The 23,947-nt window shown below is 39.8% G+C and overlaps 1 protein-coding gene across 7 annotated transcripts in view; it reads right to left on the bottom strand.

Annotated features, from left to right (window-relative positions):
- LOC104597730 (NOL1/NOP2/sun family protein) overlaps positions 1–23,947 on the bottom strand; it is a 97,087-nt gene that overhangs the window by 34,006 nt on the left and 39,134 nt on the right. For all 7 annotated transcript variants that reach the window (XM_088900706.1, XM_088900707.1, XM_088900708.1 and 4 more), the window contains 3 exons: positions 5,854–6,094; positions 4,657–4,868; positions 442–542 (listed from right to left, as the gene is read on the bottom strand). In XM_088900706.1, the coding sequence (XP_088756832.1) occupies positions 442–542; positions 4,657–4,868; positions 5,854–6,094 (554 nt within the window). The remainder of the gene's footprint in view (positions 1–441; positions 543–4,656; positions 4,869–5,853; positions 6,095–23,947) is intronic.

The raw sequence follows: 23,947 nt of genomic DNA, 5'->3' as shown, positions 1-23,947 counted from the left end.
ACAATTCTACAAACAATTAAAAAAAATAAAAAGAAACACATTTGAACCATGATGCTTTCAGAAAACAATGGATCAATGTATAATTAAAACTTCATGACAATTACTGATGCATAATTTTTTATTTTGTGATGGCATATAGTGTATATACCTGGTAGCAAATATCATTCTTGATACCTGTTATAAACTTATAAATATTACCTATTTTAAAGATATGACCACAGAACTTTCATCAATTAAGAAAAAAAGGAACTATAAAATGGTAAACAGCATCATGACCTAAATCAAATGTAGGGACCAATCAAACTCATCATTTGTCATTATGATAATTTGATAAAATTTTATGATCTTCCAATTATGGCAAACAAATTCTCTAGGAATTAATTTAGAAATATAGTGGTCCAAAGAATATCAATTAACAAATAATGTTAAATCCATACTTACGTGGAATACACAATAACACCACCAGGACGAACTAGCTGCACAGCTTGGTCAAACATTCTTCTTTGATACTTCCCATGGTTTCTTAAAGATTCAACTGTTTCCTGGAATTGTTCAATATATGACCTGATTCCCAGTAGGACACCAAATAGATGCATATGCATATACTGAAAAGCCAACATTTTTTTTCTATAGAAAGAATGCAATGTAAAAGATATTTTTTCAATAAAAAAAAAAAGTTTGTTATTAACTTGGGAAAGGATGAAGAAAGGAAAGAGCAAAGAGAGAAGTGTAAGTGGCAGGGCCCATATGATAGGCAGCTATCAACAAAAGCATCAACTACCCATGCTTACAATAAACTAAAATCACCAGGAAAAAAGAGAAAAAAACTGAGGATTAAAAATTGAATAATAAGATGAATAAATTATCATAAGTTGTAACAGTGACTTTCAAGAAAACAACAAAAGCATGCAATATTTCTCAATTTATCCGAACCCTATATATTAAAATCTGGCAAGGATTCTTGTGGAAAAGACATCAATTACTACAAACAATAGATGACTAAAATCCTTAAATAGATATTGATGGGAACATCTAATTATTATCATGCAAGGATAGAATCATTAAAAACCAAATATATCTCTTAATATCCTAACTCCTTCACTTTAAGGCTGTTTAAAATAAGCTCTATCATATATTCAGAGAACATATCAAATATTACTATGACTCGTATTATTGTAATGACTATGCATCATAAAATAATTATTCAACTAAAAACTTGGTTAAATTTGTTGATTCAAAGGCCTAGAATCAATAAATCCAAATATATTTTTTTCGGTATATGCCAAAAAAATGTGGTTTGAACATGTTTCCATGCTTCGTAGCTGTTTGAAAAAACTTGTGAAATTTTCCCAATATTTAAGAGGAATTTGGAAGGTCTGCACATAAAAATTGAAAATTTCATTGATACATCCAAATATTTTAAAATATCAAGATATATTGAAAATTTTATTCCAGGATGTTTCTGCTTCACCCTTTTGGAAATTTTCAAAATGTTTCGAGGAAACTGTGAACCATGACGGCATGAAAGCCAATCTCTATGCTTTGAGTTCTCATTGCTATATGCCTATGGTAGATGGAAATTGCAAGAGAGGAGATCACTAAGGAAAACTATAAAATGGAAGAAAACAAAATTTTATGGAGCCACCATCTTTGGAAAATATCTAGATGAATTAAAAGTTAACCACTTGATGAGTTTGTGGGTTGGTCTAAACAAAGAAAGATGGCATCAGGAAACATGGTTCTAAATGTTAGTGAAATTTTGCAAATTTCTCATTTTGGTCAAGGCCATTGAAGCACCAATGAAATATTTAAATTATGTCAGCCAGATTAATTTGGCCAAAATTTTGGAATTTCATCTGAAATTTCAGAACATTGTTAAAATAATATAAGATTGACAGAATAAACTAAAAATAATAAAAAATAATAAAACAACTAAAGTTTAATAAAGAAATCAATCCAAAAGAACCAAAACACTGAAATTTCAACAAAAAATTCCTCATGGACAAAGGGTCTGAAACATCCAAGATTTCCAAAACTTAAAAATTAAAAAACTTGTCAAAAAAGGGAGATGCTGAAAAGTGGATCAAAATTTTACAATTAATTCACGCAATCTATATGTTACATGTAGAGAGAACATACTGCCTCATTGGTGATGGATTCGAGACCCTAATATCCTCTTTGGTGATGGATTTGAGCCTCTAATATCCTTCCATTGATCTCCTTTTCATGTGAATGGTGTTCTTGGAGCTCAGGACAAAAAAACATCCAAAACTTCTTTCTTTATGCCAGACATATAAGAAGCAGTTCCTCACCACTTACCTTGTTGCCCCATCCCATGAAGGTATTCATCGGATTATTTGAGCAATAGTCGATCATTTTCAAGGAATGCATAGTTGTCAAGACGACGCCTAGGGAGGCGCCTAGGCAACAAGGCACCCTTTGAGGCTCACCTCGCCAAATCGCCAAACAGTTTTGTACTATGTATTATAAAATACTTTTTTATTCTTTATTTTTTGACATTATAATTATAAAATAGGCACTATTAAACTAAAATATTCATTTTGTGTGTTTATATACTAATTTCTTTTATTATTTTCTTATTCGTTAGGGCTTAATCAATATAAACATTGCTAAATGCTGTATTGAACCCCCAAAGACTTTAACACCTGAACCAATAAGTAAGGAAGAACTTAAAATTTTGTCTAATCAACACATTTTCTTTTCTTCTTTTCCTATAACAAAAATAAGGGTTCAGCGCCTATATTTTTTGAATTTTCTTCTCCTTCTTCATTTTCTTCTCATGAATATTTTGATTTTCTATACTTTAACATGAACTCTATACTTTTCTTGTGAAAATTATGAATAATTATTAAGGAAATATGGTTATGGTACCTAGGCCCTAGGGAACTACCCTAGGATCTATGTTTTCTACATACAAAAATCCGGCAACGCCTAGGCAACTAGGCGACAAGGCATCCCCCTGTCGCCTAGCCTCGCCTTGGCACCTTAAAAACTATGAAGGAATGTATCTTCACTTATCCCAACATGGCTTGTAAAAGACTTCCCTAGAGAAGGTCATTTACTTAGGAAACTGGTCCTTTTCTAATATGCTGGAGTGTATGGAAAGAGAACAATTTGATTTTTTTAAGGCAAAAGTTATCCGGATTTTGAGGTCACAAAAAAACGAAATTGATCATACAATATACTTTTAATCTTCCATGTTGACAGAGTTTGAAGATTTTATGTTCAGCAACTTTTCTAATGATTGGCAAGGCATCACACTCTAATGAGGATATAAAGGATGCATAGCATTGTTACTTGTATCAGCAATGAAGAGATGCATAATGTTATATATGGGGCTATGTCCCTTGCTATTTTTTTCATATTTTAACATTTTAACATGGCCATTATCCTCAAACTCATAATATATACATGATGTATTGAGTTGCAAGATTGGCTACATGGTTTTTGGAGTTATGCTAATGAAAAAAGGGAAGTTTGATTGGATGGGCCAGGGAATGGAAATAAGAATTCAGTGGGTGAAAAGAAATGCTGATACATTTGCTAAACAAGGGGGTGGGAAGGGATTGTTTGTTTTGGGCATTGTTGTAATCTTGAGTATCTTTATGGGGAGGGTTAAGAGAGTTTACCTCTCCCCTTGGCGTTTTGTATGTGTGACTTTAATGATCTTTAATAAAATGTTTCTGTTATTAATCAAAAATAAAAGTAATAAAATGTATCCTTCCATTTTTGTTTTTCTTTTTTTTTATGAAAAATGAGGTGCCCAAGAGGCAAGGATATGGTGACCATGAAACACCAAGCAGTTGCTGGCAGCACCCCCTACAAACCTCTTGACGAGCAATCAACATGGGAAATCACACACTAAGGGCACCAGAGAACCATCCCCCAGAAATCACTCTACTAGAGCATGGTTTAGGCCCTTTAGGGTTTATTTTTTCTTTTTAATACGAGTGTCCCTTGCTGGGCTATCAACAAATTTAAGTGGAGAGAGATTCAAAACTAGTGATAGAGTGGTTAAAAATTACAATCAGGTAGCTTTTGGAATTAGGATCCATAGGCAAGCTTTGGAGAGATTAGAAGTTTATCAAGGGAGTTAGATGCATCTGTTAGATGAATCAAAAGATCAGCAAATGATTTGGCTGATACACTAGCCAAAACAAGGGACAAATAGGGGAGAATTGTTTTGGGCTGAATTGTAAATAGAATTTCTGACCTATACTTTCTTTTGATCTTTATCAACGAAAGTCACCATTTCCTATCAAAAAAAATGTATTTCATGTACACTAAATTGGAAAAATCTGTATTATTAGAGCAACATCCAGGACAGAAAGTCATGTAAATTCTAGATGCTATCTGAATGTATTACCCATAGAGGTGCATTACAAGTGTAAGGCATAGTGAATGATACCTACTTGGCATGCAACACAGGCATTCTATGAATAACTGATTCTTTGGAATAAACCAGGACTAATCACCAGAACAACATTCCAAATTTAGAATCTCAGACCCATGAATGTAAAAAAGCAAACACAATAAATAAAGGCAAAAAATACTAGGGTAATTTCATTCATTTTTATCTGTTTTCACCAAATGTGAAAAATGACATGATATGGACTTTCCTCAAGAAATATTCACCTCTGCAGCAAATAATCGAGGTCTCAGACCCAGAGCAGAACAGGGAGCATCAAGAAGGACACGATCAAAACTATTAGGAGGAAAGCCCTTTGAATTTTCAACCCTACCACCCATGCAATGATTTCTTCCTGGTCCATTTCTCAGTCTTCGAGCATTCTTTCTGATGTCAGCTTTGCTTACATAAGATCGTTGATTTGCTTTTTTATTGGCAACTGAAAGGGTGAGAGATGGTTATATCATAAAACTGTGCAAAGACAAAAAATGGATGGAAGAATATGTTTTTTATCCATAACAAGACAACAAAATGCAATAAAATGATACAAGGAAGGATAATACCTCCAAGATCTTACAGAAAGATTAGGTACTAAACACAGAAAAAGTGAAAAAGGTGGGAGAGGACCAAATGATGATGGAAAAGTGGGAAAAAAAACACATAGCACTACTCCCATGTCAATGAAGAGTAGCCCTAACACAAACGTTCCTTCACGCTCTCACTAGAAATTCAACTGGAAGGAGTTAGCCTTGTGAATAGTGATTTCACCTCTCTAATAAAGAGCCTCAGTTGTCAAGGGCCCTCAGAGGTGTCATAATCTACCACTTTATGATTTTATGAGTCCTTCACAAGTAGTCCAACAAAATTCCTGGAGAACGACAATCAAAGGCCTTCAAAGACTGATAAGTCCACTCCATGGTGACAATTTCATCAAAATTGACCATACTTATGAAAAATTTCCCCATCTGTGTAGCAGCCCCAAAATATCTACCATCATTGGATAAGGACTGTTCTTGGTACTTATTGATTAGCTAAGAGGCATATACTTTTTTCATATTTTTATATATTAATTACTAGATTTTCTTAAATCTCACTCTCCCTCTCCCTCTACCAAGGACTAAAATATCAATATGCCCAACACCCAAAGTTGGGTATTAAGTGTATCAATATCACTGATACTCCATTTTTTTTTATTTTATGGGCATTAGAGGGATGAGAGAAGGCTTTGGGATATTTTAAAGATTTTAAAATATCTGTGCATCAGTGTATTCGTGCATATCTGGGTGCACCGATACAGATACAATATGGATGAAAGAGGCCATATTGTATCAATATTTTAGTCTTTGCCCTCTCTCTCTCACACACTAGAGAAAGAAAACCAAAGTTCATTAATGAAAAATAGGTTGAGAAACAGCATTACTTACTATCTCCCTCACATGTCAACCCAGCATCAGACTCTTCCATGGTAAAACATTCTGCATCTTTTGCTGACAACTTGAGTGTATTTGAACTTGCAAAAGTGATATCTGATTTTCCTTTACTGCAATATTCTGTGGCATTGTCAGCTGATTGGTTCCTTTTACAGACTGCTTTAAGAGCATCAAGCCTATATGTAGTTATGCACTTCAAGCCCATCTCAGCAGCCAACTTCTCAATATCAAGCACCTATACAATAAATTAGAACCAAGGCGAAGTAAAATAATTGGCCCAAATATTAAGGGGAAAAAAGAAAACAACAAACAAAAAGAATAGATTAAGAGATATATCTAAATATTGGCTGAACCAAATAATCAATGAATTGCAAACATAATATACTACAAAAGAGAAAATCACCCATTGCTAAAAAACGAAAAAGAAAAAAGATAATGGCTTCTTTGAAAACTTCCCACATAGATGACCAGGAGAGCGGCTATCAAGGGCTGGTCTTGTCTGTGGTGGCTGGTCATGGAGTAGCAGTTCACACTTCAGTAATGTTCCAACAATTGTAATCATATCATAAATCATAAGATTATTTCTTTTTTTCACAAACTTGCAAAAACAAATTAAAAACAAACAATTACAAAAGGTCCTACCTCTCACAGTTTAATATATGATTACAAAAGAAAAGTACAATTGAGCTCAACACAAATGATCCCTGTTAACCCCTTGCTCAGCAAAAGCGTCCACCACCGCACTAGCCAGTCTCCTAACCCACTGTATACTCAAATTCATACTTCTAGTAAGCCATTCAGATTTCATCTCATCCTGAAAGCACCAAATAAAAGACTCTGGTTCCTTTTCAGTCAGCCTACCACCAATTTAGAGTCCCCTTCAATCTCCATATTTATCAAATTCAACTCATTTGAAAGCTGTACCCCTTGCAATGCAGCAAGTAAATTGGCCCTGATGGAACCCCCTACACCTACCAGACCCAAGAATAAAGCAAAGACATGTCCTTCTTTGTCTCTCAACACCCCTCCTATTATAATTGTTCTTTAATCTACATATGATGGAAAATAAACTGGAAAAAGTCTTTATGGACCAAAATAGTTCAGATAGTAGAGTTCAGACTCCATTGCCCGACGGCTTTTTCACCTGTGCTTCTTTCTTTAGCATTCTTGTTCTAACCAAGCCTAGGGGGGTGAACCTCCTAAAGTAAAAGCTGTGTTGGGAAGTGTTTCTTGGGAAGATCAATACCTACGACTTATTATAGAAAAGCAAGCCAAATATGCGTCTATCTCTTCACATGTGTTTCCTTTGCAAGAGAATGGTGAGACTCTCCCCCATTCATTGTTCTCTTGTTCCTTTATATCTGGTATTTGGGAATACTTTTGCTCTCTTTTTGGTTGCAGATGGGTTCCCCCGCAAGATGTGGTAGGGTTATTCAACTCCAGCTTCTTGAGGCAACAAAAAAAGAAAGGAAGAATTATCATGGTTTCAAATGTCGTGAAATGTCGCTAATGTCGCCCGACATATGTCGATGTCGAGGCTCACCGACATGAAAATGGATGGTAATATAAAAATTACATTATTTCGGTCGACATTTCCTATATTACGGAAATGTTGACCAAATCGGTCCAAATAACCACAAAAGAGACAGTTTTTCCTATTATGTCGACAAGATGTCAACTAATGTACATTAGTAAAATAATATATTAGTATATTATATTAATATAATACAGTATATTAATATAAATTATTCCAGTAATAATTTCTATTTAATATTTCAAATAAAATATTTATAAAAAATAATTAACAAAATATAAAAACAAAAGAATAAATTAGTTACTTTATAATATAAAACATAAAATATTTTTCAAGTAATAAAATATTAACTAGTTAGTATTTTTTAAAATATTTATTAAAATCAGAAAATGCTTATTAAATTTTATAATAAATCATATTCTACATTTAATACAAAAAATCAGAATAAATTTATTAAGTTTTATACTAAATCATAATTTATTATAAATTTAGTATTAAAAATCATAATAAATTCATTAAGTTTATAAGAAATCAGAATTTATCATAATCTTAATACTACAAAAAGGAGAATCAGTTTATTAAATTAATAATAAAACATAATGTATTATAACTTTAATATTTAAAAAATCAGAATAAATGTATTTCTATTTACTAGTATGAAATAAATACATTAGAATTTATAATAAATCAGAACTAAAAATAAGAAAAGAAAATATCAGATAACCTTGTAAAAACGTCAAAATGCATAATAAATCAGTAAAACGTCATTTGCTAATTTGTTATTGATCTTAGTTTCTTAGCTTTATATAATGGTTGGGTATAAGATAATAGTCTAGAAATATGTATTAATGCTTCTTTTATCATTTTACAAAATATCATTGCATATTTCCACAATGTCTCTAATTTTTACAATATTTCGCCTCGACATTTCCGACATTTCAAAACATATGTCCTATATTTTGGTAAGCAACATTTCCATCGACATCGACATTTTAAACCTTGAGAATTATGTGGAGGACAGTAAGAGCAGAGAAGGTGTGGGCCATTTGGGAAGAAAGAAATCAAAGAATCTTCAGTGAGAGGAATAAATCTAAGGAGGAGCTGATTGAAGTCGTAACAATTAGGACAGCACATTGAGTAAAGACCACGGACCTCTTCCGTGAGTTCTCAACCAATGGCAATTTAAGGGCTTGGACTGTAGTGGCACAATCAGATAGACTTTTAGAAAAAGTGCAGATGGAATGGAGACCTCCAGCTGGGAATAGTATGAAATTGAACCTCGACGGCAACTTGATAGGCAACCCAGGAAGAGCAGCCATAGGCCTGAGAACATGGGAACAATCGCACCCACCTCATTGGGCCTGAGAACATGGCAAGACTGCCAAGACTTCATCTTGGAGGGAGTCTCCTTCCCCAATTGAGCCTGAGAACATGGCAACAATTGCACCACCTCATTCCTAAAGACCCCTTCAATGCCTTCAATGCTTAAGGGGCCGGGGTTACCTTCACTGCTACAATCAAAATTCAGCTTTATAAAGCTGGGGACTGGAAGAGTCCACACTGGATGAGGAACAACCTTGTTAGGGGCTGAACAAGCAACTTCCTTCCAATTGTTCAACAGAGCTGAAGTGGGAATATCTTCAAATAACTTCAAGGACTTCACCCATTGTATTACCCGTCATAATTACTTCAATAATTGCCTCTCTAGATCTTTCCTTAACAGCAAATGTTCTTGGATTCCTTTTCTCCCAGATTGTCCAGCAACAGCCCTTGTACATCTCCATAAAGCCTTCCCCCTTTTCTTTGTACAGTTACCAGCAGTAGGACGAAAGAGACTTCAAACATCTGGTGGAGGAGTCCACCTGCAGCCAAACAAAGAAAAAAACCATTCCCAAATAGAAGAAACAAAGGCACAGGAAATTAATAAATGGAAGCAGGACTCACCATCAGTTTTACAAAGAACACACCAGTTAGGAGATAAGCACCAAAAAAGCTTCTTCTTTGAAGGAGGTCACTTGTGTTGATCCTTCCCAATAGAAAGTCCCAATCCTAGGTGGAATCGGTTTACCACATACTTCTTTAACTGGAAAGGTTTGCCCAACATTATGAGAAGGCACTATTAAAGCTTTGAAGAATGAAGCACAGGAAAAAATACCAGAGGAAGAAGGAATCCATATTCTTGAGTCCAACTCTGAAGGGTCCAAGCAAACTCCTTGTAAGATATGAAGAAGAGACAGAAGGCTATTTAGGTCTGAATCCCTGGTTCCTCTTCTGAAACCAAAATCCCAATCAATCTCAAGACCCTCAACAAGAGATGAAAGGAATGGGGAAACTGGTTCACTTTTGTAGTCAAACAAGGCAAATAAAGAAGGAAAGCACTCTTTCAAGGGTAATTCTCCCACCCACAGATGCTCCCAGAATTTTACCAAGTTCCCAGAGAAAAGATTATACCCGATAAAAGGAAGGTAGGATAGCATGTATTGACTTCCAAAGAGAAGCACTGGTAGCTCGAGCCAACACTCCGGCATCAAAACCTTCAGTCGTCAGCCCATGAATACTCAAAATCACCTTAGCCCATAACCTATCCTTCTCAACAGGCAGCCTCCACAACCACTTCCCTAAAAGAGTCGTATTTCTTTTTTGAAGATTACCAAATCCTAAGCCCCCATAATTCAAACTCTTAGTTACAGTTTCCATATTGACCCTGTGACGCTGTGATCTTTCCTTTTGAAAACTGGAAGATAATAATAAACTGCACAACCCAAGAGGCTAACCTCCCTCCCAAGGACAGGTAGGTTAGCCAAGGTTGGAAACCCCAACTGGCATTTTGAAAACTGAAAGATAATAATAAACAGGTAGGTAGCCAAGGTTGACTTAATTAGGGTTATCCTCCCACGGACAAGTAGTTTCTTTTCCAAGAGGCTAACCTCTTTGTGACTTTCTCCACCACTGGATTACAGAAATTGGCATTTCTAGGATTGTCTCCCAACGGAAGGCCCAAATAAGTCATAGGCCAATGCGATACTGCACAACCCAAGATAGTTGCACAATCTGACATCTCCCTTTCATCCATATTCACTCCCACTACACAACTCTTATCAAAATTGATTTTCAAATTTGGCATTTGCTCAAAGAGCTGGACCACTAGTTTCAGATTTCTCACCCAACTAAGATCACCACCTTTACAAAATAAGATTGTGTCATCCACAAACTGCAAATGTATAAAAGGTACTCTATCCCTTCCCACTCTCCAACCTCTAACCAATTCCCTAAAATCTGCTTTTTTTTTTATTAATCTCCCCAACATATCAGCTACCAAGATAAAAAGAAAGGGGGATAGAGGGTCACCCTGCCTAATCCATCTAATGGCTGGAAAGTGGGTAAATAGATTCAAGGTTGTCTGAAAAAACAAATTTCCATTTCCATGGGTAGCGACAAGAAATTTTACCGGAATTGACATTTCCCCAATGAACACTACCAACACTATGTGGAGTACAAGATATAGTTTCCACGACATATTTCCATTTCCACTTCCATGGATGGCAACATGAAATTTTACTAGAATCAATATATTCCCAGTGAACACTAGCAGTACTATGTGGAGTTCAAGAGATAGTATTATAACATAAGTTGGTGACAATATTTGTAGATATGTGAAGTAACAATGTTATTGTCAACCTAACTTACATGATTACCACTTGGAGCTAGCTCAATATTCATTTCAAACGTTAAGTTAAATATTAGTTTTTGTTTGTGTAGTAGATTATTTGGTTGATCTAGTACAACCATTTACATTTTCTCTGAGTTAGATTTTGCTTTAACTCATTCTACCATGAAAGCTTTGAATCTTAAGGTTTATAGGGAAACTTCAGAATGTATTCTTTTGTCTATAATATAAGTTTCTTAGCTTTGTTTAATGATTTGGAACAAGACAATAATTTAAAAAGGTATGCCTATGCTTCTTTTATCATTTCATAAAATATCATTCTATATTTTGCATATTTTACAATGTTTCCACCATGTCTAGAATTTTTTACAATATTTCCATCCGATATTTCCGACATGTTTCTTATATTTGGATGACTGATATTTCAACCGACATCAACATTATAAACCTTGGCCATAAGGGGTGTATTCAAAAATAACCGGGGAGAGGTAGTGGCCTTGTATTCAGGTCCAATTGGCTTTGGAGATTCAGTTAAGGCTGAAATATAGGCTGTCCTACAAGGAATGAGGCTTGCTACATGTAGAGAGACTGGGCCGAATGGGCCCTAGTCCATTACTATCTTATTGGTAGTTCTTCCTAGTTGTTTTGTTTGCTAATGGGCCTTTTCCCTATAGACCTTTAATTCTTTTTTATGTTTTCTTAAGTATGTCAATGAGTTGGACGCCCACTTAAAGGCAGACTTGTAATTTGTTCAATCTTAGTAAGATTAATAAAAGATAAGAGAGTGGAAGAGGAGATCATCGAACTTCTCTTCTTTTCTCCCTTCTTCTCCATCTTCTTCTTCTTCTTCTTGTTATTTCTTCTTCTTCTTTTCTCTCCTTGTTATAATCTGAAAACATTTTATAGATTTTTTATTGACTGAATCACATCTTGGTATCAGAGCAGGTCTTCCTTTCTTTTTCATTTTTCTTTCTTTTCCCATACACCCTTCGATTACAAGAGTGTATGGAGAGATAAGTTGTTGATTATTCAGAGAACTTTTATGCCTAGTTGGTAGAGGGTTTGGAGAGTCAAAATCTGGCTATAGATTGCCAAGAAAGTGAGGTTGTTGATCTTTTTCCCAAAACCCTAGCCAATTAGAGAGTTTTTAGTTACATGTTAAAGAGACTATTTGGGTGTGGCACTCAAGGCTTGGGGGTTCCTTTTGATCTCCAAAAGTGGGTGGTTGTAGTTGGAAGAGGTTTGGGAAGCTTTGGTAGGAGCAATTACTTCTCTCTTTCTCCCCAGAAGTCGGGTGCAGTGAAACCCTAGATTTGGGACATTTGGGTATTGAACTGACCTCAGTTAGGTCCATAGAGATTGAAAACCTTGTTTTTGGATTTTCATTTGGCTAATGGAGCAATCTGGAAGTGAGATGAAGCAAATCCCGATGTCTGAGGTTGGTCCAGTAGATTCCATTCTGACTGGAGTGACTACAATCAAACTGGATGGAACAAATCATCTGCCTTGGGCACAGTCTTTAAAGAGACTGATCCTACATATGAAAAATGAATGCAGGATAACTACACAGTGATTGTATGGTTAGTCAACTATATGCAGCCTCACATAAGTCAACATTATCTCTGGATGACTTCAACCCAATCTCTCTACACTATACAACTTGAAATCAGGAACTGGAAATTGAAGGAGACTCACAATTAGTCATTGCTTGGACAAAAAAAATCAATTCAGCCCCTTGGAAATACAAACAAGCTTTTAGGAAAATTGATGCCCTAGCAAAAAGAATCAGTGCTAATTTCACTTGGGTAAGGAGGACTGTCAATGGAAAGGCAGATGTGCTTGCAAAACAAAGAGCTGACAGGCCTCTTCTATTTTGGGAAAAAATTGTAATATGATGTAATATGAGATGGGGACATGATTTAATAACTGTACTAAATTTTATGAATTACCAATGAGATCCTTTTACTGATAAAAATAAATAAAAAAACTCAATATGGCTTCTAGAAGGTCTTAAGTAACCTAAATAAATTTGCTAGTAAGAGCTATAAAACAAGTCTTCCTTGAAAAAAAAGCTTAAACTTTTAAATGACAAGGCAAAGAACTAAGTCTGAATTGTATTGATTTGAATCGCATAATAAATCATATAATGCTTGATTCATTAATCAATTCATAAGAGACAAAAAAAAATCGTTGGCTTTTGCAGAAAAGGAATCAGACAAAAGATTTGCATCAAAAGCCTTAGGATACATGATTTGAATCGTGAATCATATTGTAAATCATAAGACTTTGACAACTCGATTAACTGCAATGACTATAAGGAGTGTCCCATGCTGGGCCTCAAAACATGCCTATGTAGTTTTTTTTAGCTGAGTCAGAGCAGAAGGTTAGCAAGGCTGATATGGTGGAGCAGGTTGAGTCAAGGAAGGAAGAAGAGAAGGGATCAGACCAGATGCTGAAGCGGAGTAAGTGGAGTTTTGATAGATGAGGTTCATCAGGTGAAAAAAGTGTTTCCCCTTTTTTTGAAGATAAATATATAAGGGCAGCCCAATGCACGAGGCTCCCACCAATGTGGCGTCTGGGGAGGGACAGATGTATGCTGCCTTCCCCTGCACATACAGAGAGGCTGTTTCCAAGATTTGAACCCTGGTCACCCAGGTCAAAATGGAGCAACCCAACCATTGCACCAAGACCCATCCTCTTTTGTAAGATAAATAAAAAAGAAAAATTATCAAGAATAAGAAAGCCTGGATACAAAGACAGATGATGAGCAATCACCTCAAAAAAACATCAAAAAAAGAAAAAAAAAATAATAAAACTCACCACCTCCCAAACATAAAACCAACCAATCAACTCTCACAAGGGCACCCTTCCCAATAGAATCAAAAACTAACATCCCACATCCAAGAACCTTCCAACCTAAAACCGCCCAAAGCTGATTTCCAAACCCAACACCAACAAAATCCTCTACACCACCTTTCAACACACCCGTTTCCCCCTGATCAAGTGGTTAATCAAGACGTCAATATTTCCAAGACCTGGGATCCTTTCCAAGGTGGAGAATGTTTGCAAGGGAAACTTATCAGGGAGTGGAAGAAGGAAACAGGAGGTGGAAACAAAAAGAAGGTAAAGAGGATGTTGAGGGGCTTGATTCCTCAAATGGTAGAAGCATTGGGGAGGTAGAGTGGATGACTGAGGGAAGTATCTTCAGCTGCTTGGATCTGGAAAAGCCAAGGGTGACTAGAGGTAGGGAAAGAAAGAAAAGGATGTGGATGCATTCAAGGGGGTAATGAAGGTTAACAAAGGTGTTAGACGACCTACCACCGCTAAAAGCATTTGAGGACTAGGCAGCGGAGGTAAGAGTAAGATGGTTGGGTAAGGTTCCCTGAGTTCAAGGGCATTGATTTCTCAAGGTAAATGGCTGTGTTTCTAAAGTTGTGTTCGAAGTATTGACAAGGGTTAGGGGAGGTGGTTTTTTCTTAGTTTTTGGAATCAATTTGTCTCATACTCTCATGTCAACAGACTGCCTTAACTTTTTAATCTAGGGAGGTCCAAAAATGTATATTTTATAAACATGAGGGCATCCTGTTTTGTTGAGCCACAGAGCCTCTTTTAGTTTTGCTTCTGTTTATACATTTTATTTATTATCAAAAAAAGAGTAAGAGTTATTTCTTGTTATGTCCTTACCAGGATTGAAACATCAAACGATAAATCCGATACGGGGCGTATCGTACCGTTATCGACCATACCTGATACAAGATATGCTACGACTAGAGGTGTATACTCCTAGTTGTGTGTAGCGGAGTCTATCGAGCCAATATGGATGTGTATCGGTTAGTATCACATTGTATCTGTTGGGACCCAAACACTCCCCCCAAACCCAACTATAGGTGTGGAGCAGACCACCATCAAGCAGCATTTCACTAGAAGACAGAGAGGTTAGCACGACATGCGGCAGAGACTTCCAGAGTTAGTTACACTGCCACCACAAGATATTATCTTCATGATTGCATACATGTACGCCAGCTGTATAAGGCCTTGATCATGTAATAAGTGGCATGAATGAATACCCCTTTTATCTCTCTCTCTCTGTGTCATCTTCTTCCTACCTTTCCCCCCCCCCTCCCTTCCATCTTCTGTTTCAGGAGGTTAAGCCACCCTCGAAGGGGCTTCCGAGGTGAGCGGTAACTCATCAGATTGGTATCAGAACCAGGCTATCCAAATCCCAGGCTTCATGTTCCACTACCGTGGATGAAAGGACCGACCAGCTTGAGGTTGGGTTTCACCAGGTGGTGAACGAACTCAAGGATCTCAAAGTGGTCGTCTCCAGCATCGTCTCTTAGCGACAATCTGGCAAGACCAGTCACCTAGCAGGAGCAGAAGCCTCTGCTTCCAGTAGCCAAAGAACAGGGGATTACCCCACCAGAAAAGTCACTAAGATCAACTTTCCCAACTATTCCGGTGGAGATCCCATTCCTTGGATCTTCCGAGCAGAAAGATATTTCAAATACCATAAAACTCCCGCACACCAGCATGTCTCCATCGCCTCCATTCATCTAGAAGGAGACGCGATTCTATGGCTCCAGTGGTATCGCCAGAATCATCCCCAGGTAACTTGGGTGGAGTTCACCGAAGCTTTGTGCATCCGCTTTGGGCCAACAGCGTTCGTGGACTACGACGAGTTGATCACCCGATGGAAGCAGACTGGAACGGTAGTAGAGTACCAGCTCAAGTTCAAGGGATGGCGACCAGGGTACACGGCTGGCCGGAGAAGGCCTTAGTAGGATGTTTTGTGGGAGGTCTCAGAGAGGATATTCGTCTGGAGGTGAGAGCTCTCTGTCCGGTGACTGTCATGGCTGCAGTGGGATTAGCTCGCCTGCAAGAAGAAAGAATCGACAACCTTCGTCGAGATAGCAAACCAACCTACCCGATTTTGAGGCGTCCTCCACGGGTCAATCAGCAGCCCATGAAACCGGATGGTGATCATCAAAAGCCCATGCCGACCCAACCCACTATGCCTTTCAAACGTCTCTCATGGGTTGAGATGCAAGCCCAATGCGAGAAAGGCCTTTGTAATAACTGTGATGATAAATTTGGACCAAGCCATAAATGTCGGGTCCAGCGGGTGTTTCTCCTACAAACAGAGGAAGAGACGGAAGAGACAGACCCAGAGCACTTAACTGACTGTGAACTGATTCCAAACGGGCCAGAACCTGACGGGGCCGAGATCTCCTTACATGCCCTCATGGGCCTCAACTCTCTTCAGTCCATGCGCGTAGAAGGAAGATTGATGGGCCTGACCGTGATGATTTTGTTTGACAATGGCTCTACCCTGAATTTCATCACTTGCCGTTTGGCTAAGCAGCTAGGTATGACCATACAACCCACTCCTCTCTTTTCAATCCATGTGGCTAATGGGAGTCAGATGTTGTGTAATGGTGTATGTAAGGAGAAAATCCTCATACAGGGCCATAATTTTGTGGTGGACCTCCACCCATTGGATTTCTCGGGGGCTGATATTATTTTGAGGGTTCATTGGTTGCGTGGCCTAGGCCCTACTCTATGTGGTTGGGCCAAAATGACAATGGATTTTCACTAGGATGGCCAGTCTTGTCATTTACAAGGGGTGCAGCCCCCCTGGTCCACAAAGTGACACTTTAGCCTCCATGATATGGGCCTCCAAGGATGCCGGCTGTTAGAGCTAGCCGAATAAGGGTAGATTAGTCATTTTATTTTTGTTAAGTTATGTGCTTATGTGGCTGTTTTAATAGAGACTTCTTGTCCCATACTTAAGTGGGGGGGGGCGGTTTAGTCTTTGTACAACTAATTAGAGGCTAATTCATATTAGGGTTGACTGATAGGGTTTAAGCTATCAGATTTGACTGTTCCTCTGGTTCTTCTTCTTCTTCTTCCTCTGGTACGAACTGCTGAAGCCACTGAGATAACATGGTATCAAAGCAGAACATTGCTCTTTAAATCTCTACTCGTGGCTGCTGCTCCTTTCTGTTCGTGACTTCTTTTTCTTCTCTCTGGACTGCAAATGGAGAACATAGACTCGACCTAGGTCTGAGAACACTTCGGCCTCTCTTTGTCTGCTCAAAACTTGATTGCCTTTCAAGAGAATAAATCCAGAAATAAGTGGATGGTCGACTGAAGCTCTCCATCAAGGTTGGTTTTTGTGTTTTTGGTGTTTCTGGGTTGGAAAACCCTCAAAAATCTGCTCGGACTGATTAGAACTTAAAGAACTAGGTTATTTCTAGCCTTGATTCTTGGCAAAAGGCCCAAGAACAAGCTGTGTTTACAGTGACCGAATGGTGTAAGGGTTACTTAGCCCAAAACAAGGAATCCCTTTCTGCCCCTTGTTTTGCTAAACCGTCAGCTAGGGAATTAGCTGATCTCTTAATCCAACATGTCTTAATTTCCATCTCCCGCACCAGCCATTTGAATTTCCTCTTCTCATTGTTATACTTCCAAAGATCATTTTGTTCTTTGATCAGCCACCCTATCACCACCTCTGAATCCCCTTCAATTATAAGTTTCTTGATGTTCAATTCCTTAGCTTTCCGGGCTCCTTCCATAACTGCACATATCTCAGCTCTAAGGGAGTCATCCACTCCAATTGGGCCTGAGAACATAGCAGAGATGACCCCATTTTCATCTCTAAACACACACCCGATCCCTGATTGTCCCGGGTTTCCCCTACTGCATCCATCAAAGTTTAATTTCAAGAATCCACTAGGTGGGGGGCTCCATACCACACTCATTACTGACTTGGTCTGCGTGCAACTTGCCACCCCACTTCCTTAACATGTCATCCACAGTGTAATCTGTGAATATTTCCAGAGATTTCAGCCACTGTACCGCCCTAAACTGTATGATAGCCCTCAAATCTGCTGTCCCTCTCTGAGTTTCTGAGAATATCCTGGAGTTCCTTTCTTCCCACAGTGTCCAACATACTGCAGCCCTTAATCCTCTCCACATTGTCCTTCCCCTTTTTAATCGCCACCTGAAGAAGGAGGGGGCGAAAAGGCCCTGCATGTCTGATAGGGGATTCCAGTTGCATCCAAATAAGGAGAAAGCCCAATACCACAGTGACCTCGCGAAGTGGCACGACACCATTAGGTGAAAACCAGTCTCCCCATCTGCTTTACACAAAACACACCACTGAGGTGACAAGCAAGTATTGGGTCTCTTCTTTTGGAGTAGATCACTAGTGTTGATTCTTTCCAGATAGGCTTCCCAACAAAAACTACCAACCCTAGCAGGTATAGCACTGCACCAAACCTCACCAACAGGAAAAGGGGACAGGGTAGGACTGGTGGACTGACTTAAAACTTTGAAGAACGAAGCACAAGAGAAAATGCCATTGGGGTTAGGTGTCCAAATTCTAGAATCCGCCCTAGTGGGGTCTAAGACAACGTTATCAATAAGTGCAAGAAGACTCGAAATACAGTCGAAGTCTGAATCCCTCAAATCCCTTCTTAGACCCAAGTTCCACCCAATCCCGGAAGTGGAAGAGGACAGGGTGGTGAAAGACGAGATCGGCTCATTTTTCAAATCAGAAAGAGCGTACAAAGACGGAAACTGATCCTTTAGAGGGGCGCTCCCCACCCAGGTTTGTTCCCAAAATTTTATGGAGTTACCGGAATTCAAGTTATACCTGATATTAGGAATGAAAACTGGAAGCAAGTCATGAATGGCTTTCCAAGGAGAGTTGCTTGTGATTCTAGTCTGATTCCAGCGTCCCATCCGTTGTGCTCCAGCCCATGAATACTTGCCACTATTCTAGCCCATAGCTTCTCCTTCTCCATAGGAAACCTCCACAGTCACTTCCCCATCAGAGTCATATTCCTTCTCCTAATACTCCCAAGCCCCAAACCACCACACGACTTACTCCTGCACACTATTTCCCAGCTAACTCTATGATCCCTCTTCTCTTCTCCCGGCTCCCACAGGAAATCTCTCATTAACTTCTCTAATCTGTTAGCAATCTTCATTGGGATTTTAAACACCGACATGAAGAAGATGGGTAAGTTAGCAAGTGTGGCCTTAATTAATGTAATTCTCCCGCCAAGAGAGAGGTAATTCTTTTTCCAGGATACCAATCTTTTTTCAAACCTTTCCATCACCGGGTTCCAGAAGGTCTCTCTCTTGAGATTATCACCTAATGGTAATCCTAAATAGTTCAGAGGCCACCCCGTGACTTCACACCCCAGCACTTCCGCACTCTCCCTGATCTCTCCCTCCTCCAAATTCACCCCCACTACACAGCTTTTCCCAAGGTTAACCTTCAAATTGGACAGTTGCTCAAATAGTTGTATCACCGACTTTAAATTCCTGATAAACCTCACATTACCACCTTCACAAAACAGAGTCGTGTCATCAGCAAACTGTAAATGTGTGAGGGGGGTTTCCATCCTCCCAACCCTCCAGCCTCTAATGAGCCCCCTAGAATCTGCTTTGTGAATCAATTTCCCCAAAACCTCCGCAATTAAAATGAACAAGAAAGGAGAAAGGGGGTCTCCTTGTCTTATACCCCTACTGGCTGGAAAGAAATCTACCACTGTCCCGTTCACTAGCACTGAATAATGACAATTCCGGACACAGCCCATGATCCACTTACACCATCTAGCCCCAAACCCGAATTTGGTTAAAACTTTCCTCAAGAACTCCCAGTCCACCAAGTCATAAGCCTTTTCCAAGTCCAGCTTACAGACCACTCCCTTCTTCTTATCCCTCTTAAAGTTCTCCACACTCTCATTAGCAGTTAAAATATGGTCTGTAATTTGTCTTCCACTCACAAAAGCTCCTTGATAGTGTTCAATGATATCCGGCATTACCTTCTTCAGCCTCAAAGACAACACTTTTGCAATGATCTTGTACAAGCTATTCACCAAGCTTATTGGCCTAAAATCCTTCGGGTGGGATGCATCTTTCTTTTTGGGAATTAAGGCTATAAATGTAGAGTTCACACCCGGATTGACAATTCCTCTCCTGAAAAACTCCTCAAACACCCGCAAGAGATCATCTTTCAAAATATCCCAACAATCCTAATAAAAAGCCATTGTAAACCCATCCGGCACTGGAGCTTTTGTTCCATCCATAAAAAACACAGCCACCTTGATCTCTTCTATATTAAAGCTTCTTTCCATCCTTCTCCTGTTCTCCACCCCTACATCTGGCCAATCCAAACCTTCTACCCACACCCTTCTACTCACAGGCCTTCCTAGAATAGATTTGAAATGCTCCACACAGGCCCTGGCAATCTCCTCTTGCTGTACTAACTCAACTCCATCTACTACCAATTTGGAGATAAAGTTCTTCCTTCTCCTGCCATCTGCTAGAGAGTGGAAATACCTAGTGTTTCTATCTCCCTCTTGCAGCCATTTACACCGAGATTTTTGCCTCCACCTAATTTCCTCCTTGTGCAGGCAATCCTCTAACTGTCTTCTCAATTCTCTCCTGAGGTCATTGTCTTCCTCTCCAAATTCTCCCCTTTCCTCTTTAAAGTCAAGGCTTTCAATCTTCTTCATCAAGTCTCCCTTTCTTTCTTCTGTCCTCCCGAACTCCATCAAGTTCCACTCCTTAATTCTTACTTTCAAGATTTGTAGTTTCTTATGGAATTTTATCCCCTCCCACTCCACCGACGGGTTACACTCATGCCACCATTCCCTCACTTTGTTAGTAAACCCTGGATGCAGTAACCACATATTTTCAAATCTAAAGGGGGTAGGACCTCCACACCTTTCCTCCTTGCATAACACTATGGGCCAGTGATCCGAGGTCACCCTTGGGAGAGCTCTAGCATCCAAGGTTCCCCAATGTTCTTCCCAATCCAAAGAGAACATGAATCTATCCAACTTAGAGCAAATGGGTCTAGATTGGAGATTTGACCATGTAAATGCCTTATGCGCTAGGGGAATCTCTTTAAGCTCAAAGGCATCCACAAAACTGTTAAACTTCCTCATGCTTTTTGTCACCCTCTGGTTAATCTTATTGGACTCTTCCGAGAACCTTATCACATTGAAGTCCCCACCCATGCACCAAGGCCCATCCCACAAACCTCTAACATCAGCCAGTTCCTCCCACAGCTCCTTTCTCTCTCTATAATCATTCGGTCCGTAAACATTTGTGAACACCCACATATAATCATCCTCTTGTTGCTTAAACTTCATGGAAACCGAGTACTTTCCGATCAACTCCTCCATCCCTTCAACCACATCCCTCTTCCACATTGTTACAATCCCCCCGAAAGCACCCCACGACGGAGCCGCCACCCAGCTAATCCCCCTGGCTTTCCATACACTCCTTGCCCATTTGTCACTAAACTCCATTCTCTTAGACTCTTGCAACAGCACAATGTCTGGGTCATACCATCTTATTACCTCTTTTATTGTTGCTCTCTTCTTCGCACTCCCAATTCCCCTCACATTCCAACTAAGAATCTTCATTCCGCTTCTTTTACAAACCCCTTGCCACCTACCCACTACTTTCCCCCTTTCCTTCTATCTCCTTTTACCTCGAGCTTCTTGTCTCCTTCTACATCTCTCTTTAGTCTCTCTACTTCACTCAACCTCCTCTTCTTTGTTATGATCTGCATCTTCCTCTTCTGTAAGCTTTCTTTCAACTCGTTCAAATCCTCCAGCCTACAGCCCAACTTCCCTACAAATTCTGCTATCGTGTCTTCTCTCACCGATTCCACCACCCCTTCCCTTCCTACAGAATCCCCTTCATCTCTGTCCACCTGCCTTTCCTTCCTCTCCTCTAGTCCCACCTCAGTTCTTTCCTCTCCACCCTTCCTCCCCTTACTGTTACCTCCCTCCTTCCTTGCTTTCTCCCCGTAACCCTCTCCATCTCTACCCTCATTCCTATCCCTCCTCTCCATTAACCCCTCCTCTCTTCCTTCCTCCCCTTCCCTCCTCCATATCAGCTGCCCTTCCACATCCTTAAACACTCTTTCAATGATTTCCCACACTTGTCCACTTCTATACCTTTCTTCCCGCACCTTCCCACAATCCTTCCTTCCCCTCTCCCCCTCCTCAGAGAGCCCGCCTACTAGCTCGGCTGCATATTCATGGGCTACAATACATGGTACAGGAACGGAATCTGGAACCAAAGACACAGGAGACACATTAGTATCACAAACCGAAATCACATGGTTACCTGGGACTGAAGGACAAGCTAGAATAGGACTGCTCCCGGCCTCCTTCTCTTGTTCCGAAGGTTGGTAACCAATTGTCTTCCTGAGTTGGTTGGGAAGTACTTCTGTCCTTTGGTCAACTTGGTGATCTTTCCACTCTACCCCTGGGTCACCCCTAGATAGCATATTCCTGCTCTGCTTCCGGTTCTCCTGGTTTTCCCCTTCTGAAAAACCTTGCACACTCTGTGGTCTTGGGAATGAGATAATCCGATTGCAGTCTTCACCCTGGAATAATCTTGCAATATTCCACCCTTCCATATCACCTCCAGCACAGCTGCCTTCATCGTTTACACTGTCCACGCTAGAGCCATCGACAGAAAGGTCCTCCGGTTCACCATCGTCTTCACCGCACTGCACCCACCCTTCAAACTTCTCTTTCTTCTCTTCAGTTCTTCCCCTAGTGAAACTTAGCTCCGGCCTCTCTGAGAAGCCTCGCACGGGGCTAAGCTCCTTCAAGCTGCGTCGGGAGACCCATTGTAACGCCCTCTTCTTTCCTGGTTTCCGACGCTGCGCGCATTCCCCCTTTTGGCTCATGGCTAGGGACGATGATAGACCGGAACCGATGTCTATCATAGTCGGAACCCCAGTCACGTGTTTCTTTAGTGGCTCACGCGCCTTATAAACAAACTGGGTCGGGCCTGCTGGCCTGTTGGGCCTTTAAGAATACCATTAGCAGCCTAGATGGGCTTTTGCTTTGGCCCATTTGTAAGCACTCGCGAGCTCACGTGACTTTTAAAAAGGTCACGCGCGTCCAGCCCCGACCCCGATTTGGTTCTAACAAGTTTAAGTTCAAATCTTCCTTGGCCTAACCCCTTTTCCCTGTTCAGAACAGTCTTGGCACCAATTACAACCTATGCAAAGGACCTGCCACCCTCCAGACTGCTCACTTCTTCCACACGCGAAAATCCCACCCCCTGCCTACTACCCTTTTGTTTCTCCAGCAAATGTTTTTCCAATTTAGTGAAAGTGCTTTTCTTGTTTGAATCCTCCAACCCTTTCTTGCCACGCAGCTCTTCTTCTTCAACCTTCTCATCTCCCTCCATACGAGCCTCTTTCCAGAGCATCGTTTCAGTGGATGAAGCCAGCCACACTAAGTAGCACTGCCTTTCGACTAGCACCTCTATCTTCCGAGGTATCTCCTCAGGTTTTACTCCATTCAATAAAATGGAAGCTGAACGAAGGTCTCCCCAAAAGGCCCCTCCTAGTGATCCTCCACACATCAAAGCAATGGCTTCAGCAGTTTCTTGCTTCCACAAATGAAAGGGAAGACCTAACAGACGCACCACCACTCCATCTTCAACAAAGAAATCTTTGGAGTTTGATCCCGGACACCATCTTGATACTGTGAAATTTCCAAGCTTAGCTTGGATGTTTAAAGCCTCAACTTCTACTCTGTTCTCAAGCAAATCTAGCAAAGCCTTGTTCTTCTCAAAGGATGTTAAAATAAATGTGCTCTTCAACTTTAACCTTGCTGTTAACAGATCTGCAACTTTCCTCCAGTCAAGAATAGGAGCTGAAGCTTCAACTATCAATTTAATTTCCCAATCCCCTCTCTGTATGTTTACTCCCATTCTGTAAATGCCTGCCCCGGCTAACACTAAAGGAGTCTCTTGCTTAGTCTTGTTCACCATACTACTAGACCTGCTTATCTTCCTTTTTACTATTGCTTCTCTTTTTACACTCATGCGTT

The sequence above is a fragment of the Nelumbo nucifera genome, chromosome 3, assembly GCF_055504915.1.
Source record: "Nelumbo nucifera cultivar China Antique chromosome 3, China Antique-T2T, whole genome shotgun sequence".
Lineage (NCBI taxonomy): Eukaryota > Viridiplantae > Streptophyta > Magnoliopsida > Proteales > Nelumbonaceae > Nelumbo > Nelumbo nucifera.
Note: the sequence above shows the minus strand (reverse complement) of the source record. Positions and strands in the feature narration are given on the sequence as shown.